The sequence below is a fragment of the Brassica napus genome, chromosome C7 (genome assembly GCF_020379485.1).
Source record: "Brassica napus cultivar Da-Ae chromosome C7, Da-Ae, whole genome shotgun sequence".
In the NCBI taxonomy this organism is placed as follows: Eukaryota; Viridiplantae; Streptophyta; class Magnoliopsida; order Brassicales; family Brassicaceae; genus Brassica; species Brassica napus.
The window spans coordinates 35,274,807-35,294,135 of record NC_063450.1 but is presented as its reverse complement, the minus strand read 5'-3'; the positions used below and the strand labels follow the sequence as shown (position 1 = coordinate 35,294,135).

At 40.2% G+C, this 19,329-nt stretch overlaps 2 protein-coding genes across 2 annotated transcripts; both read right to left on the bottom strand.

The window, feature by feature from the left end:
* Positions 1-6,710: 6,710 nt before the first annotated feature.
* On the bottom strand, positions 6,711-13,201 carry LOC106410692 (protein transport protein SEC16B homolog). The gene is made up of 13 exons (XM_013851247.3): positions 11,113-13,201; positions 10,639-10,962; positions 10,411-10,536; positions 10,188-10,310; positions 9,943-10,104; positions 9,556-9,681; positions 9,312-9,446; positions 9,013-9,140; positions 8,819-8,927; positions 8,384-8,704; positions 8,152-8,304; positions 7,786-8,072; positions 6,711-7,523 (listed from the first exon to the last, which is right to left on the bottom strand). The coding sequence occupies exons 1-13, from the start codon at positions 12,688-12,690 to the stop codon at positions 7,076-7,078; spliced, it is 4,020 nt and encodes a 1,339-aa protein (XP_013706701.3). The 5' UTR covers positions 12,691-13,201; the 3' UTR covers positions 6,711-7,075.
* A 2,302-nt stretch (positions 13,202-15,503) lies between these two features.
* LOC106409639 (WAT1-related protein At5g47470) lies at positions 15,504-17,545 on the bottom strand. Its single transcript, XM_013850234.3, has 8 exons — positions 17,306-17,545; positions 16,992-17,231; positions 16,845-16,910; positions 16,646-16,762; positions 16,346-16,568; positions 16,107-16,271; positions 15,872-16,023; positions 15,504-15,799 (listed from the first exon to the last, which is right to left on the bottom strand). Exons 2-8 carry the CDS (start codon positions 17,177-17,179, stop codon positions 15,673-15,675), a joined length of 1,038 nt encoding a protein of 345 aa, XP_013705688.2. The 5' UTR covers positions 17,180-17,231; positions 17,306-17,545; the 3' UTR covers positions 15,504-15,672.
* Between the last annotated feature and the right edge of the window lie 1,784 nt (positions 17,546-19,329).

Here is a 19,329-nt window from a genome sequence, read left to right as displayed (position 1 = left end):
GTCTTGTTCAAGACGGTCTCGATGCTGAGACTTTGTGGTGAAGTAGTAACCGAAGAAGAGTTGCTTGAGAAAACATTCTCTACATTTCATTCCTCAAATATAATCCTGCAGCAGCAGTACCGAATGAAAGGCTTCACCACATACACTGATCTGATCTCGTGCCTGCTATTGGCCGAGGCAAACAATGAGCTCCTGATGAAGAACAGTGAAGCTAGACCTGTCGGATCTGTCCCATTACCAGAGGCCAATGAAGTTGAAAAGAAAAATCCCAACGAGTGCAATTACATCCAGAATGATAAGAGATCACATGGCAAAGGCCGTGATGGATACATGAACCGTGACAATTACTCGAACAGTCGAGATAGGTACTTGGCCGGCCGGAAAGGAAACCACAATAACCGTGGCCGTGGTTCCAATCCCGGCCGTGGCCGAGGCGGTTATGGACGAGGTCGAGGCGGTATATCCAAACCGTCTTACTCAACCAAATCCGTTTGTCACAGATGTGGGATGAGCAACCATTGGGCCAAGAATTGTAGAACTTCTAAGCACTTATGTGAGCTCTACCAAGAAAGCATTAAGGACAAGAACCCGGAAGCTCATATGGTCCATGATTCTGGTTATGAGGCTGATAAAGAATCTGATGTTGCAAATGACGACCTGATGGATTTTGAGACTTCTGATTGTCTCAAAGACTAAAATTTTCGATACGACTTGTTTTATTGCTTTATGATTGTTTTATGATTGCTTTGGTGTTTTTTAATTTCGGTGTTCTGCAACTTTAATAAATGAAAGTTTTGAAGTCTCTGAGAAATGAAATCTTATTTATAGAAATGAATGACGAAATGAGCATACTCGTAGTGGATAGTGGCACAAGTCATACAATACTTAGAGATAAAAGATATTTCTTAAATATCACAATGCAAAGTGCAAACGTACACACCATTGCAGGTGTAGCCGGCCTGATTGAAGGTCACAACCATGCTTATGTGTTGATGCCTAAGGGCACTCACCTAGAGATTAAAAATGCCTTGTATTCCCCAAGCTCTAAAAGGAGCCTATTGAGTTTCAAAGACATAAGATTGAATGGTTTCCATCTTGAAACATGAGAAGAAGGAAATAAAGAATTCCTTAACATAATTTCGATCACCAAAGGCTATAAAAGGATCCTAGAAACCTTACTTGCAATGTCTACTGGCCTATACTATGCAAAGGTCAGTATGATCGAGGCTAATGCCTGCGACAATTTCACTTTATGGCATAACCGGCTTGGCCATCACGGTACTAACATGATGCGAAAGTTGATGATAAACTCACAAGGGCACACGTTCAAAGGAGTTGTCCTATACAATCTCACATGTGCAGCATGTGCACAAGGGAAACTCATAACCAGGCCGTCACAAGCCAAAGTTAATAAAGAGATCATAAATTTTCTAGAAAGGATTCAGGGAGACATATGTGGACCAATACACCCACCTAGTGGGACGTTTCGGTATTTCATGGTCCTGATTGATGCATCGACCAGATGGTCGCATGTCTGTCTACTGTCCACACGGAATTTGGCATTTGCACGCCTGCTTGCTCAGATAATAAGACTGAGAGCACACTTTCCAGACTTTCCTTTAAAGACTATACGTCTAGACAATGCTGGTGAGTTTACGTCCCAGACGTTTAATGACTACTGTATGTCCATGGGGGTAAGTGTAGAACACTCCGTGGCACATGTACATACGCAGAACGGCTTGGCTGAATCATTCATTAAATGTATCCAGCTGATAGCCAGACCATTGCTCATGCGGTCTCAGCTCCCGGTATCAGCGTGGGGAACATAGATATTCGCCATCCCAGTTACTCACGGGTCATGAGCCAGACGTGTCCCACATCAAAACATTTGGATGTGCCGTCTACGTTCTAATTGCTCCACCACAGAGAACGAAAATGAGACCACAAAGGAGGATGGGAATATATGTAGGATATGACTCCCCGAGCATTATAAAGTATCTTGAGCCAACAACCTGTGATTTGTTTAAGGCCAGATACGCAGACTCACAGTTTGATGAGTCCACATATCCGACCTTAGGGGGAGATAACGGCCGGTTGAGCAAAGAAATCGAATGGTCTCGACCATCAATATCTTGGCAAGATCCTCAGACTAAAGAATGTGATATGGAAGTCCAAAAGATTATACATCTTCAAAAGCTAGCTAATCAACTGCCAGATTCATTTGCTGACCCAAATAGAGTGACAAAATCGTATATCCCTGCTTGTAATGCACCAATACGAATAGATGTCCAGAAGGGACAAGGTCAAGTAGCTACAGAGTCTAAACAACGTCTCAAACGTGGTAGACCTATTGGTTCCAAAGATAAACAGCCTCGGAAGTCCAAGAGAGGTGCTGGATCCGAGAGCATCAAGGAAACCGTCCAGAACATTGATGGACCGGCCGAGCCGACCCAGACGGTCGAGCCAAGTGAGCCGGCCATGCCTAATAATCCGACCGTTCCAAATGATGGGGTTCGGGACGCCGAACTTCATGGGACACAAGGGCCAGACAATCAAGAGATCTCTATAAACTATATAATGTCTGGAACGAAATGGAACAGAAATGATATCGACGTCGATGATATATTTGCTTATAAAGTAGCACTTGAGATCATGGAAAAAGATGAGGATCTAGAACCCACATCCATATATGAAAGCATGCAAAGATCAGATTGGATCAAATGGAAAGAAGCTATAAACGTGGAGTTAGAATCATTAAAGAAAAGAGGCGTTTTTGGCCCTATACCCGTGACACCTAGAGATGTCAAACCAGTGGGATACAAATGGGTCTTTGTGAGAAAGCGAAATGAGAAAGGGGAAGTAGTGAGATACAAAGCACGGCTTGTAGCACACGGATTCTCACAGAGACCAGGAATAGATTATGAGGAAACTTATTCCCCTGTGGTGGACGCAACTACATTACGATATTTGATCAGTCTGGCCGTGAAAGAGAAGCTTGATCTGCGCCTAATGGATGTAGTAACTACGTATCTGTACGGTCCACTGGATAATGAAATTTATATGAGAGTTCCAGAGGGTATTGAGCTCAAAGATAAGAAAGGTTCTCGAGAACAGCATTGCATTAAGCTGAATAAAGCCTTGTACGGTTTGAAACAATCAGGTCAAATGTGGTACAACCGATTATCAGAGTACCTAATGAAAGAAGGTTATAAGAACGATCCAATAAGTCCATGTATCTTTATAAAGAGATTTGACAGCAAGGACTTCGTGATTATGTCTGTCTATGTGGACGACCTGAATGTGATTGGAACCCCTGAAGAGATTTCCCAAACGGTCGAATGTCTAAAGAAAGAATTCGAAATGAAAGACTTAGGAAAAACTAAGTTCTGTTTGGGACTGCAATTTGAGTATGTGGATAATGGAATCCTTGTGCATCAAAAGACATATACAGAAAAGATACTCAAGCAGTTTAATATGGACAAGGCTCATTCCTTCTCGAGTCCTATGGTCGTGAGGTCCTTAGACCTTGAGAAGGATCCATTCGGACCAAGGAAGCCGGACGAGGATATGCTCGGGCCGGAAATACCTTATCTAAGTGCCATTGGAGCCTTAATGTATTTGGCTAGCCATACTAGACCGGACATTAGTTTTGCCGTGAGTTTACTGTCTAGATTCAGTTCATGTCCGACACTTAGGCACTGGAACGGAATAAAACATCTGTTCAGATATCTGCAAGGAACAAACGATCTCGGATTTTTCTATACCGATCGGCCAAAAGAGAACATGGCCGGATATGCAGATGTTGGGTACTTATCTGACACACACAATGCTAGATCTCAGACAGGTTACGTGTTTATACACGGTGGGGCTGCAGTAAGTTGGCGGTCCACAAAACAAACCTTAGTGGCAACATCATCTAATCATGCCGAGATCATAGCCATGTACGAAGCAAGCCGAGAGCTTGTGTGGTTGAGGAACATGACCGACCATATTCTTAAAGAGAGTGGCCTGGCCGTGGGAAAAGAAAAGGAAGAACCAACGATCATCTATGAGGACAATGCAGCTTGTATAGCTCAGCTCAAGGATGGATACGTTAAGGGAGATAAAACGAAACACATCTTGCCTAAGTTCTTCTTCACCCACGACCTGCAGAAGGCTAAAGAAGTTGAAGTAGTTCAGGTTCGGTCCAGTGACAATTCGGCCGATCTGTTCACTAAGTCTCTGCCAACCTCAACGTTCAGGAAGCTGGTTCATCAGATAGGAATGCGCCAGTTGAAGGATCTTCAGTGATGCCTTCATCAGGGGGAGTGTCATGTGTTGTACTCTTTTTTCTGCCTACGGTTTTCATTTTTTCCCACCTTGGGTTTTTGGTTTTCCTAGAGAGGTTTTAATGAGGCAACGTCGTGCATGATACAAACTCATATGGTTATGGCATCCAAGGGGGAGTGTTATAAATCATTATGTGGATGACCCATAACCAAGACCAAGACAAGGCCCAGCCGTGGCCAAAGGAGAAGAGAGAGTCGGTGGCTGAGGAGAGAGAGTCGGCCTATCCCTTGGCCGACCTTAGACTTAGGATGTTTTCCATTTATCTGTTTTAGATCTTTTCCTATTTCATGTTGTATTAGGTTTTGAATAATTTTCTTTTTTCTATACTTTGTAACTTCTATTATTCATTAATAATACACAGACAATTCCCCTTTCTTTTACAATAACCTTCTCCATTTCACTTGAAATTGTTTTATATGATATCAACAAAATGAAAATAAAATAAAATCTTTCTTTCCTTAGTATCCATTCTCATCCAATCTACAGAATCTGGTATTCAATTTTTCAATTTGCGAAGTGACTCTTTTTTTACCTACATACACATACAAAATTCGATCTAATGAATTCAGAGTTTATGCCTTTGACAAACACATAGTATTCGAACTATGAGTTTCAGAACCACTAATAATAAACATGCTTGCTTAACCAAGCAAATAATATATTACAGGAATGCATACACGTCTCAAGCAATTAGTTTTACGAATGAAGTTAGCCTCTTTATCCAATAATGTAAATAAATGTGTGGAGGAGGCCCTTCTTATCATGTTATGAACTGATGACCCACTGCCCAGTTTTTAAGCTAATCATGTTTAATAATGATTGCCACAACTACTTTGATGTGCCATAACAGAGCCAAGAAAGGAACATTGAATGGAAAAGAAGTTGTTGCTCACTTCGCTTTCTTCGTCAAGAACTCTCTCCATGAGATACAATTCACAATACTTTGTAATCTATTGAGAAATTCTAGAACGGATGACCTCACAGTTGCTTGTTTCTGCATAAAAAATTGCTCGAATCAGGTATAGACAAACGCATAAAATGCAAACAGATTACATGAATATCAAAAGGAAACATCACTACTTGGAGTTCTTCTGGACTTGATTCCCCAAGAAGACGGCATGTTACCTATAAAGGCATTATTAGACAATCAGGCCCTCACCCGGTGCTTCAGTTTACAGCTTGAACTCGAACTAAAACAAAACTGTCGATGAATAAATATGATCAAAGTTATCTCTATATCTCTAATAAAAAACATTAGAGTAGAGAGCTCTGCCATACTCAAATGCAGCAACCGTAAAGTAGTATTTACAGCTTAACGTGATTTGAACATGACAAAAAGATAGAATTGGCAAAGTTCATACACTTACACGAGTAATGTTCAACACAATCTCATATTTCTTACACAAATATATATGGTGCATTCTACAGACAAATCAACATAAAGACAAGTATTCATATTTTGCCAAATCAATTCAACATTTTGAACATAGATCGAAAAGCATGGAAGATTTCGATTCTTAGATCGAAAGAAGAAGACTTACCCGAGGAAAGTATTAGAGTATGTATAGTTGGTTAATTGGTTTGGTTAGTTAGAACCGGTTTATACCGGATAGCTTAGGTTGTATATAAACACTTTGTAAATGTCATTTACAATTAACAGAAACATTATTCATTTTCTTATCTAGAGTTCATCTTTTTCTCTCTCAAGAGAGTGTGAGCTCTGATCGTTTCTGTTCAACTTCAATTCCTCTAATAGAAAGGAGCTTGCGGCGGCGAGAATCAATATCAAAAGGAGCGAGAGATGTTATTCTTCTGAGTAGAAATCCTAGGATCATCACTGAGATTCCTCATGACCATAGAATTTCCTTCCAAACGCATCCCTTAAAGTTCCGTCTCTCGTCGCGCATTTCTCCGACGATTGTACGGACTCGACGTCGTCTTCTATGCTCTCTCCACTCACAGACTGGAACGCAATTCGAAATTTTGCTGGAAAGAATCATGGGAGATCTTCAGCGGAGGGTGGAGGATTGATGTGCTGCTCCTTGACGAAATTTTCGAGTATCTTACAGGGAATAGAGTTGTTTAGTCAATGCTTCAGAGCATCGTCTTGACATTACTGTTTTTTTATATTTTTGACAACGTCATGACACTTGATAATGAATAGTACGAACTATATATCATATGTTATTTATGGCAATACCAATGGCAGTATTTTTTTTTTTTTTGGCAGTATTTGTAAATATGCTAGTAATTAAAGGTGTATTAACTAAGTTAGTTGAGGATGGACGTCAGCTATAGTGGCAAAACTGTTATTAATCTACTAAAGCAAGGTTTGTTATTTAAAATGCTCGTGGGTTAATAAGCACAAGGGATATATTCCATTAAGAAAAACAATGGTCAAAGAATGTATTAAAAGACTAATACAAGTTGTGTAAACATTTTGCAATTCCTCCTTACCTCTCTCTTCACAAAAAAAAAAAAAAAAAGAATACCAAATACAGGAAAACATTGGTCAGATTTGACCTTATTATAAAAGCTATAATTTTGCACTTGTGGTTCCATTCTCAAAACTCAAATGAAGCAATGAATCATCTATACTAACTGCAATATACTGCATGCCCCTATCGTTGAAGAAGAAGAAGAAGACGAAGGAGGCTCCCTATTTTCCTCATGGATCAATAAGGAATTAATTGGTTCATGTGTCGAGAACTTCCCTAACTGCAACATTGATCAAGAACTTGGTGACTTAAAGTTCCACTTCCTGAAGCTCCTCTACTATGCTGCTACCGTTTAGTAAGACTGGTTTGAAAGTTGATGGACTAGTTGGAGACGTAAACGAGGTGTTGAAGTTTCCGCTCCATGAAGCTGTTCTTCTGGAAGCAGGAGGAGGATGATGATCCCCATTGGCGCTTATTCCCAATCCATTCATTTGGATGTTGTTCATACTTGGAAATCTCTGCATCGTCATTTGTGGTGGAGCCCCTGAAGATGCTGCTACTTCATCTCCAGAATTCTCCTCCTGTCTTGTTTCAGAAGCAGCCGGTTCCGTTGCATGGCCGTTTGAAGACGATGCAGGTGTTGCTGGGATGAAGAATTTTGCTTTTGCAGGGATTGGTGGTTTAGGGGATGGCATGGAAGATGAATGAAACATTGTCTGAGAGTTTCCACGACCTTGATTAAAGGTGTCAACGTATCTGTCACAAAAGAGAGGAAAACATTATAACGATAAGTATGTACATAATCTACAGTGAAACACTAACAAGACTGCAAACAATTACAATTGATAAATTGTTAACCGGAAACTGCTTCATCTTTCCTAGTACTAAACCAAATGTGGTTTATAGATATCCTCCTAAGTGCCATTATAATGCAACCATAAAACTGGGTGATGGTTCAGGATCCAGGATAGTCTACACATATTCTAATTCTAAAGTGGCTCAAGCTATATTTGTTTACCTTGCACGCACACCCATACGTCCACGAGCTGAGAATTGATTCGAACTCTGTGAGACTGGTGGGATTCCTGAAGAATTCTCTGCCGGAGTTGGCCCACCAGAACTCCAGTTTCCACTAGGTTGGTTCATGTCAGATTTGTTTTCATAACCCAATGAGTTGTTTTTGTAAGTGCCTAATTTTGGAGGAGGAGGCAGTGCAGCTTCCTCGGCTGGGGGTTCCACACCTTTCTCAACCCATCTCTTTAGTTTATCATCATAGTAGAATTGATTTTCTGCGCCCAATTTTGCCTTATTCCAAAACATGACCAAAAGAATTAGAATAAGCTCAAGGATGAAGCACCAAGACCAAAAGCGTTTAGAAGTGTACCTCTTTCGATGATGACCGAGCTTGTAAGACCCTCCCTACCGTGTCCTTCAGCATGCCAAAACCAAATCTACTAAACCGGGAACCTGCCACACTCCCAGATGATTTCAACTTTGTCACCCCTTCAACCTTTTCTTTTGGCGAGTCAGCTAGATCCTACAAAAAAAAGGCAAACCATTCATACGTTCCATATTTCAATCAGTTCTTAGCGTGATAATGGTTTTTTGGTATAGACCTGTATTGGCGTTCTACCGAAATCTGGCTCCGATACACTTCTAGTATGGACTGCCGTTCTCCTCCCGGTACCACCGGACTCATGTAAGGATTCCATTGAAGCGGGTGGCATCAGTGATGACATTGTATTCACCGATTGACTATATGGTAACTTAGTGGCTTCCTGCTGTTGCTGATGATACTCTTTTGCCTGAAGGCTTCCTGTTGTTGAATGTGGTGCAGGTGGTGGCATGCCCCCAACAACACGATTTGCCGTGCTATCAAAAAGGTTTAGCAGTCTTCCAACAAGCTTTGTTGGGGCCAAATTCGCAGTATATCCACCCTGAAATAAATAAATTTCCGGTTAAGTTGGATCGTTAGAGAAATAGAAAATAGACCGCTAAAAATCAACAGTTACATGTAAGTCTACTGGAACTAGAAGTTGTGTGGGCTGTACCTGTTGGTGGATACGGATTCTCTCTTCTAGTGACGAAACACACTGTTTCCACGTGTCCGCTTCAGGAGATCGGCCAGTTTTGAGGCACTTTAATACTGCTTGACAGTACCTGATTCAGCCGCAGAACAGCGACATCAGGAATACATATATACAGTCTAACCAGGGAAAAGTTGGTAGAAAATGAATCTTCTTACTTCTGTGCAGCTGAAAGTTTACCAACTTCAGCCAGCATATGGGCATATATGACTTTATATGGTTGAAAAGGTAACAGGATAAACTGAGAGTTTCCCAGCGTCTTAGAGTATTCATACAACTCTGTTCTCTGCCCATGCAAATATCAACCAACAAATAAGGAAAATATCAAACAAGTAACAAAAAGAATGGTGTCCGCCATGAATTTTCTTGGACTTGCGTATAGAATCTTTGGAGATGCAAAAATAGAATCTTCCAGCTAGTATGATGATATATAAACCACAGTGACAAAAAAAATCACCTGGATAGCCTCTGGACTTGCGTATGTTCGAGGATATTTCCAGTGGTCCCCTCCGACAAGACAAAGTCTGGCACTATCTGAGTATTGATCAAAGTTCTTATCCGCGATCAAATAGCAAATATGCGCTGCAATTATCTGATTCATAACAGTAGTTAAAATGTTAACAGTAATTTAAATGTCATGAAAAAAAAAGCCATGATAAATTTTCCATGGAGTAGAACAATACTACAAGGCAGAAAACTACCTCGCCTCTTTCTTTCCACATGCAATCTCCAAGATGAGTTATCACAAGTTCATCATCTGTGGTCCTGTTGGCCGTTATTACACCCAGATTTTCTTCCCAATTGTCAAGCATGCTGCTACTTCCAAACTGCAATTCAAGGAAACAAAGACACTATTAGCTGCAACTGGGTATAAATTATGTCCAGAGAACTTGTTCATGAAAGGTACGTTTTATCCACAGGTATGTCATGGAAGCTAGTTCATGAGAGTTATGTCCTGTTTAGTTATTTTAATAAGCTCTTTACTTTAACTAAGGGTATTTTTTATTGGGGAATACTTTGTATTCCTATTACCATTGTAATCTTTCTTCTATACATTTTCTATGTCATATTCTCGGTATATGTATTACCTGGGCTTGCTGTTGAGGCGAACCAGGAAAGCTGAGATCGCCTGTACTTCCAGTGGAGAACACTTCAGCGGGTTGCCCTGCAACCAGCAGGCACAATGTCCGTAAGGGAGACCCAGGTACGAGTTGGCGAAGGGCCATTTGTTTGACAGTGTCACCATAGAACTGCATCGATATAAGCACCGACAAAGTCAGCAAAGACCCACAAGAGAGAAACGTTAGACCTATATCAATTATAGGAAACGAACCTGTTGGCCAAGTTGTGCCGCAATAACAAGTGCTGGTCCCCACAAATGACCTTCTTGTGCACATTGGAGAGCTTCCATTTTCCTACCAGAAGCCAGAAGATTCTGCACCTCTGAAGCAGTTGCCTGGCAAATTCTCCCAAATGAGTTAATATGTAAAAACATTACCGTTGTAAATTTTAGAACTTTTTTGCCTTGAAAATGTGATATGATGTCGAATACTCACTTGGAGTTGTGATTCAGGTGGTAATTGCTGCAAGCACTGGCTAAAAGGAGCATAACCATTTTGCACGGCATCTTTCTTGGCAAATGCAAAAAGTTTAGCGACTGCTGCCTCGGCAGAATCCGTTTCCTATTTGCAGCGTAGATACAAGGATGAGAAAATTATAATACACATAAATGTTAACTTAAGAAGCAAAAAGCAAATTGAGAATATATATCCTTAACTGCTTACCTTCTGCGTTGTATCAGTTCCAAAAGGAGACCGGAGTTTCCCATAATACTGACAAGATATTCTGAGCAAAGAAAGAAGCATCTTCAAAAGCTTCCCTCTTGAAAAGTCCATATCGGAAGATTCACAATTCATAATTCTCTCATCAAGCCACTTATGCAAGTCTTTATTTCCAACATTCCCTCCAACCAAGGGACCTGGAAGAGATTGTTGATTCAGACAACTGAAGTAACTCAACGAGTTGTCCCCAGCACTTGAATAAGAGGCACTCCCACTAATAACTTCTGCCAAGTTTAAGAGAGAGATATAGCTTCCACCAGTTCCTTTCTGAGTAAGATAACAAAAGGTTAGCAGTACAAACAGGTTTGCAATTCACTTGATGATTTTATAACTCACGAATGTATTTATTACTAATATTGAAAAATATAGTTTGCATAAACTTCCAAGAGTGTAAAATGAAAAATGAAAAGGACTAACCTGACTCCCAAACGATGAATTCTGGAGTGAGCCATTATCATCCTTCACAACAATGAGCTTTCCTCCAAATCCAAAATTGACAAGTGCATGTGGTGGACGCCCATCAGGTGATCTTCCTGCACTTGGAGAGAAAAGCTGATTGCTCTGAAATGACTGAACGTCATCTACGTATTGCTGCTGTCCATTATAGAAATCGTTTGAGAAACTCAGTGGTCCATTTTGCGTGACACTAGCCACATTCATATGCTGAGGGATGAAGCCTTGAACTCCAATCTCATTTGGCTTAAACTGTTCAGCCACAGATCCTGTCCTGTACAAATTATTTACTTGCTGGTTTCCTCCGAAGTTTGGTAACGAGGCAGCCGCCTCAGCCTGACCTCCATTTTCTGATTGCCATGCTTTCGTAGCCTGCTGATTGTTGGCATAGTAAGATTGGTCCCAGCTTCCTTGTTGGCTCTGTATACCAAATTCTTGGCCTTTGAATGTTTGTTTTGTATCATTCACATTATACATGCTATTCTCAGTATTACTGTGATACATGGCTGTAAGAGAATGACCATTCTGAACTTGCTGATCAAGAGCTTGACCAGCTCCAGCTGTTTGAGAAGCCTGGTTGTAGCTGTCCAGGGAACGCCATTCTTGAGCGATTGTGTCATAGTACCACCCTGGATACTGCGCGTCAAAGACCATGTGTTCTGGATATCCATTGACCACTTGTGAAACCTGGTTCCAAGCTGTACCAGCCACTGCAGATGTTGAGTCATCAGTAGAAGCAACGGCTTCCCAGTTATTTGCTGAGTTTCCGTAGCTCCCCTGTGAATTAATGCTTGCATCAACTTGATACCATTGGCCAGTATTTGCATCATATTTCCATCCAGGATACATATTTTCCCAAGATTGACTATTATCCACGTACTGCCCACTTGTAGAATCCTGAAGCATTTCACCCTGATGTTGCTCGAAACCTGCCGAGGCAACAACGCTTGTGTTGTTCGTATCGTTAGATGCTGCTAAGTTTCCTCCAGCGACCACATCAACCTCCGCCTTTCCTTGTAACTGTCCGTCAAACTCAGTGAAGAAATCAGAGTAAGAACCAAACCCACGACCGTCATTTACTGAAGAATCTGCAGCAAACGCACCCCAATCAATCTCCTTAACCCCATGAGTCCCGGGCTCATTAACTACCTTGCTTTCTTTAGCTGTTTCAGACAGTGGCACATCATCCACCTCCGATCTCACCACATCATCACTTAACTTATTTGCATCACTGTGGACGACATCTTCTTCCGATGAAGGCTCTTCTTTACTTGAGCCTTCCTTTGCAACATCGTTCCCCGGGTCTGCTTCCTTCAATGTTCCATCTCCATCACCCACAGAACCGTTAGCAACAGAGAGATTCGAAAAAGCTCTGACGTCATCTGAGTCACTACCGTCGTCGAATGTCAGCTGCTTAGCAGAAGATGAAGCCTGAGCCTGAGCCTGAGCTTGGCTGGGAGAATAGGAATCATCAACAAGTTTGTCGAAGAAATCCTCGTCGTCCGTTTGATCCTCCATCATGTATTGAGAAGCCGAAGCCATCAATTGAAAAAACGAGATCAAGATCGGAACAGAACCTACTCGTTTGATCTAAAGCAGCTCCTTCTTTCTCAATCTTCGAATGTCATTATCCCACGAAACACATCTCTGATACGATTTGAAATCTGTCTAACTATACGGGATCGATCGTTCAAATGCTAAGATCTGTGTATCTAAAGAAACTTACAGATTACCCGACATCTCGTATCTACTCAGCGACGGGGAGAAACATTGGCTACGGTTCTTTGTGCCGACAGCTTCATCAATCAAAATATATTATGTTTTGTCTTTGATTCTAATCTTCGTGTTGAGATTCCCACAAGAGAATCAAATCGGCTGGGGAGATGCTCGCAACGTGCTCGACGAAATGCTTATGATCCACATGTCATCCATCTCTCCTACCTCATTTTTTGATTTCTGGTTTTTACGTTAGACGAGGAAACTCTTGGGCGTTTGTTTCTTCTTCTTCTTCCCACAGATCTGCTGAATCCAACGGTTGGATTTCTCCCTTAACCAACCGTTTCATCCGTTGATCAGTTATTATAGCTCGATCGGACAAGTAAAATAATTAATTAATTTTTTTTTTTAATAATATTTACTAAACCCGAATTATCGGCCCAATGATTAATGGCCACCAGCCCGTATAAAACAAAAATCAGATGAATAGGCACGTGCGTGGCCAACACAACGCATATCTCCGCATTACCGGTCCAAAGCGCGCGTAGAACCAACCACTATTTCGGACACACGATGTTTTTGTTTATAAGTTTAAAAAAATAATACAGTACAGATTTGCCCCTATCATTTGACTGAAGCGAGTCTTTTTACATGTATTGGGTAAACTCATGGATTAACATTTGATTGGGTCTAACTGTCACAATGAGCAAAACTTTTTCATACTACATATTTCAGCTGACAACTCTACTCCCTGAAGCTCCTCTCCTAAGCTGTTGCTGCTGCTACTTTTAAGTGGGCTTAATTAGTTTGAATGGTGATGGACCCGTTGGTGATGTAAACGAGCTGTTGAAGCTTCCGCTCCATGAGGCCGTCCTTGTGGAATTTGACAGGAGGAAGGTCACTTTTATTCCTGACCCACTTCTTTTGATGTTATCTAGACTTGGAAATCTTTGTATATTGGAGATGGTGGTGGTGAAGCCTCCGTAGAGGTGGCTACTTCTTCTGCTAAGTATTCCGCTTGTCTGGTTTCAGCAGCAGCCATTTCCGTTACCTGGTCGTTTGAAGACGATGCATGTGCTGCTGGGATGAAGAACTTTGTGTTTGCAGGGATTGTTGGTTTAGCAGATTGTGCAGGAGGTCACTGATACATGGTCTGTGAGTTTCAACGGCCTTGATTAAAAGTGTCAACGTATCTGCCCAAAAGAAAGTAAAATTACCACCTATAAAGCACTTTATTATCTACTTAACAAGGCAACATCTGATTTCAATGCATGCAGCAGCTTTTCTGAAAAATCTATCAGACTCACAACCATGGACAAATGTCTCAAAGTGGGCTATTTACCTTGCACGCACACCCATACATCTACGAGCTCAGAATTGATTCGAATCCTGTGAGATTGGTGGGGTATAACTACCCATAATGATGTTCTTGTGTATTTGGTTTTCTTCGTCATGGCATTTGGTGAAATGAGATAGAGAGAAAGCTTTTGATTATTATTTTTTGCCTTCCCTTTTCTGAAACTACCCTTGTATATGTATTGTATGACTATAATCATGAGCATTATCTACAACGATTAATTATGGTGTAGAGATGATTATGAATGAGCAGACGATGAACCCAACATGGTTTATTTTTGGTAACGTAGTCACCCATTGACCTGATATATAGTATTTTCGACGCATTCTAACAATGTTTTCCAAAGTGCTTTTGAGTCTTTATCGAGTTCTTTTAGTCATTTTTGAGTCATTACAGGTCTTGAGTTGCATTGGATCCAACGATCTTGATATATCTTCTTTTTCTTTTTTTTTCTTTGTTTTACTACGCTGTTTTTGGGAGAAGAAACCAGATCCTAAAGTTCTACATCGCGATTTGCTACTTGTTAGGGAGAAAGCTCTATCTCTCTCGCCTAGAGAAAATTATCATGAACCCTCTTGTTTCTATTTTATTTTATAGGTAGTATTATTCAGAGTCATGTCTTTGGTCTCTTGTGAGATGGTTGATTAGTCGATTTGCTTAGTATAGGGTGTTAGGAGGTCATAGATTCATGAACTAAACACAAATATGGATTGCTGTTTTGACTGTCTTCATTCATGATTACATTTAGTATTTGAAATTAGGTTTAATCTGATCATCAAAAGTGTTTCAGATTGGTTAAAATATCATGAATGTGCAATTTTGTCCCTAATCAGCGAAAGTAGATGTTAGGGCAAATTGTGAATTTATCGAATCTGGTCTTAATGTTTATCATCTTTCTCCGATTCAAACGACAGTTTAGATGTTAGGAATGCATGATAAAAGGATAGATGCCACGAAAGTGGATCGATCTTGCTTTATTGTTCGAGTTTAAGACTTGATGCAAATAGATGTTTGGCTCATGCTCATTGATTTTCAATTATTCACCTTAGGCTTAGCTCTTTTAATCAACTGAAAACCCCAAATCAAACATGTTACTTGCTTGTTACAATTCACTGGTTTTAAAACCTCCATATTGTTTTAGCTAAGTATTGATCCAATAAGATAAAGTATAAACTGGTTCTCTAGATTTGAATCTAAAGTATTACAATAACCATTGTTAGCTTGACAGTAGATTAGGATTTATTTTTAGTGTATCATGACCCCATCAGTTTCTATAAGATTATTTTCGTTTTTTGTAACGTTTATGCACTGCAGCATAAAAATATGAAACAGGACTGTGTAAAATCTTGACTACAAATATAGAGCCTACAACCCTCAATATATTCAATATCTGACAATTTTTGTATACAGATTGATCTGTGGGAAAGAAGAAAAAGAAAAAAAAAAAATTGTCAAGACAAAAGAGGCTTCTTAGCGTCGAATTCACACTCAAAACTCTCAATTTGTGAGAATCCTTCTTTGCCTTTAGCCCATAACACGAGGTACAGTCCCATAAACATCAACGCCATTCCTCCCACACTGCATTTTTGTTAATCATTCATTAAAAACAAACAAACATGAATTACTATATGATCATATATCAAATTTTACCTTCCAAGGCAAATGGACTCTCCTAATGTCAAAACAGAGAAACCAACTGAGATAACCGTAGCGAAAGGACTAAACATTGAAACCATAACCGGTCCACGTTTCTTCATCGCCCATCCATTAAAGCTAACACATGCTCCACTCACCATCCCTCCCTACCAATTTCAAATACTATATGTTATAACCATAAAACCATTCATTATTTATGTTAATTTATGAAACATTTATTTAAGCTCACCAGAAGAGAAAAACCGACGAGGTTACCAATACTAATGAGTGATCTAGTAAGTACTTTCCCGCTCTGGTTTTGTAATAACTGTACCAGCATTGTTATCAACACTCCGATCAATGCCGTTATCGCACTTAACGAAATCGGTGCTGGAAACTCAGCCAACGTCGAAGCCTGTAAATATAACCGAGTTTTAGACCAACACTAGAAACTAAACCGACCCGGTTATGAAGAACCGGTTTACTTACTTGAAGGACGACGTTGGTGGATAAGACAAAGACAGCTCCGAGAAGGTAGATACATCCCACGACTCTGTCTCGATCAAACACGAATATTGAAGCATTATCTTTTTCATCTTGAATGATCGAAGCGCTGTGCATTAAGCTCATTGTCAAAGCGCCGAACACGCACAACAATGTCCCTAAGATCTTCAGTTTGCTGTACACGCATTTCATATTCATCTTCTCCAACCTGTCCAAGAGAGCAGAACATAGACAATTTAGTGAATGTTGGAGCACGGGACCGACGTTGTTCAAAATTGATCTCACCTAACGATCCAAGCAATAAAGAAAATGAGACCAGGAGCGAGATTAGGCATCGCTGTGGCCATTGCTGGTGACGTCAACCTGATTCCTTCCAGAAACAGAGACTGGAACAGAGTAACCCTGTTTATTTCAAAACAAATACAAAATTTTAACATAGTTTTATACTTTTTATGACAAAAAACTAATGGAGGATGATACTTACCCTGCAAAGGAGATCAAAACTAGCTTACCAATCAGCCTAGCGCTAAGCTCTTTTGGCCATTGCTTCCTTCAGAAACAACAAAAACAAAACAAAGACAACATTTTTTACTGTCTGAAGAGAACTAAGCGGATTTGTTTATGGACAAACCTTTCGAAGAGAATGGCGAAAGGGGAGAGGATTAAGAAAGTGGCAAAGGTAGAGAAGATGACAATGGTGAAAGGGCCGAGACCGAGTGACATCAAATAACTCATGAGCAAAGAGTTGCCTGCGTATACAAATTGTACCATTACTAAACCTCCTACAATCACCACCTCTTCTATCATCTCCTTCTTCATCTTCTCCTCCTCTTAGTGAAATTGGGATTGATAGAAATCTATGGGGAAAAAACTGCATTGACAAGAAACCCATTATAAAGCATAATGTGTTCAAGATTAGATTGCTTATCTCTTTCTCTTCTTTACCTTCATCCAGAAGATAACTCTGAATTCACCATTTTCTTCCTATCGTTATCTCTCTCTCCTTTTACTCTATCTCTCTCATTATATTCTTCAATACGTTGCTTCTTGCAAGAATTAGAAGCACACCTATATTTACTACTTTCCAAATAACTTTTATGTCTATTTTTAAGTCCTTTCTTAATCTCAACCTTCAATCTTATCAAACTGCCCCAAAATAAATATTCAATTTCTTTAGTAAAAGTTTAAGTCAAATGCTAAGACTTGTGTCGAATAAACTTATAGTTCTTCCGACATGCCGTGTCTACTCCAAGAGGAATTTGACATGAAGCAGAATTAAGCAGTTAGACTTGAAAATCAAGCTGTTAGACTTGAAAATACTTATAAGGTTTTATAAGATTTTATAAAGGCTTTATAATGTTTTATAAGGTTTTATAAAGGTTTTATAAGGCTTTATAAGAATCACCAGACTTGAGTTTAGAAGCAGAAGACCAGACTTGAGAAGCAAAGAAGAAGAAGAGAGAAGGAGACCGTTGAACATTTTAAACAATAAATATTTTATTGTATTGTGTACTGAGTCAACTTGCCTTTAAAAGACTTGTATGTAGATCCACAATTTAAATTTTAAGGGAATAGAGTTTCTCCCAGATCTACTTTCTCTCTCTCTCTCTGTTCTTCAATGTTCTTCATCTACATCTCTTTATCCTCACATTCTTTCATGGTATCAGAGCAAGTAAGCTCCTGAGATTCATTCTTCTCTACTCTATTCTCTTTACTTCCACAAATCTCTGATTTTCCCTTTCTATTTTTGGTAAAGTTCATCCTGTTCTTAAGTTGTTCTTCATTACCAGAAAAAAAAAAATGGAAAACTCATACACTGATGTCTTTAAATCCGTGTCTATTCTGGTTACCCTCAAGGGAACCAACTACTTATTGTGGTCTAGACTTGTCAAAACCGCTCTTGGAGGCAGAGGTCTTTGGGAGTATGTTGTTGACGGCAAAGACACCAAGAAGACCATCCTAGGAGAGGATGGTAAAGAAGTTGTTGCTGCGGCTGAAGGAGGTGGAAAGAGAAGTCAGAAGGATCTCATGGTCCTTTCCATCATTCATAATAGTCTTGAAACCTCTATCTTGGAAGCTTACTCCTACTGTGAAACTTCCAAGGAGCTGTGGGATACTCTCCAGAAGGTATATGGAAATATATCTAACATCAGTAGGGTGTTTGAAGTCAAGAGGGACTATCAACACTCTCAGTCAAGAGGACACTGAATTTTCCAAGCATTTTGGGAAGTTCAGATCGTTGTGGGCCGAGTTAGAGATGCCAAGACCGGCCAGTCTTGATCCGGATGTACTTAATGAGAGAAAGGAGCAAGACAAGGTCTTTGCTTTGTTGTTCACTCTCAACCCGGGTTATAGTAATCTAATCAAACACATTCTAAGAAGTGAGAAGCTTCCATCACTTGAGGAGCTTTGTGCTCAGATTCAAAAGGAGCAAGGCTCAGTGGGACTCTTTGGTGGCAAAGGAGACCTTATCATAGCTAACAAGGCTGAAGGAAATGAGCACAAACATGAGGGCATAGCTAACAAGGGGTATCACAAACCAGAAGATAAGAAAGTGTGGGTGTGTGACCATTGCAAGAAAAAAGGTCACGGCAAAGACAAATGCTGGATCCTTCACCCACACCTCAAGCCTCAAAAGTTCAGGACACCTTACTCTGATGCAAGGGGGAATTTATCTGGTGAAATGGGCGAGCCATCTACTCCTCGTCCCATGAACTCGGTTGCGGCTGGAGAAGGGAAGACCTTGGGATTCAATGGCTGTTCTATCATGAGGACTACCCAAGATGAGACAATCAAGAAGTCTGACCTTGATGCTCTCATCAAAGCCCTCAAGGAGAACTCTGGTAACACACTTGGTTTATCTTTGAATGCCTCTTATAAATTGTCCAATGCTCTTGTTACAACCTTGAATGCATCTGATAGCTTTAAGCCAGTAGTTATAGATTCTGGAGCTTCTCACCACATGATTA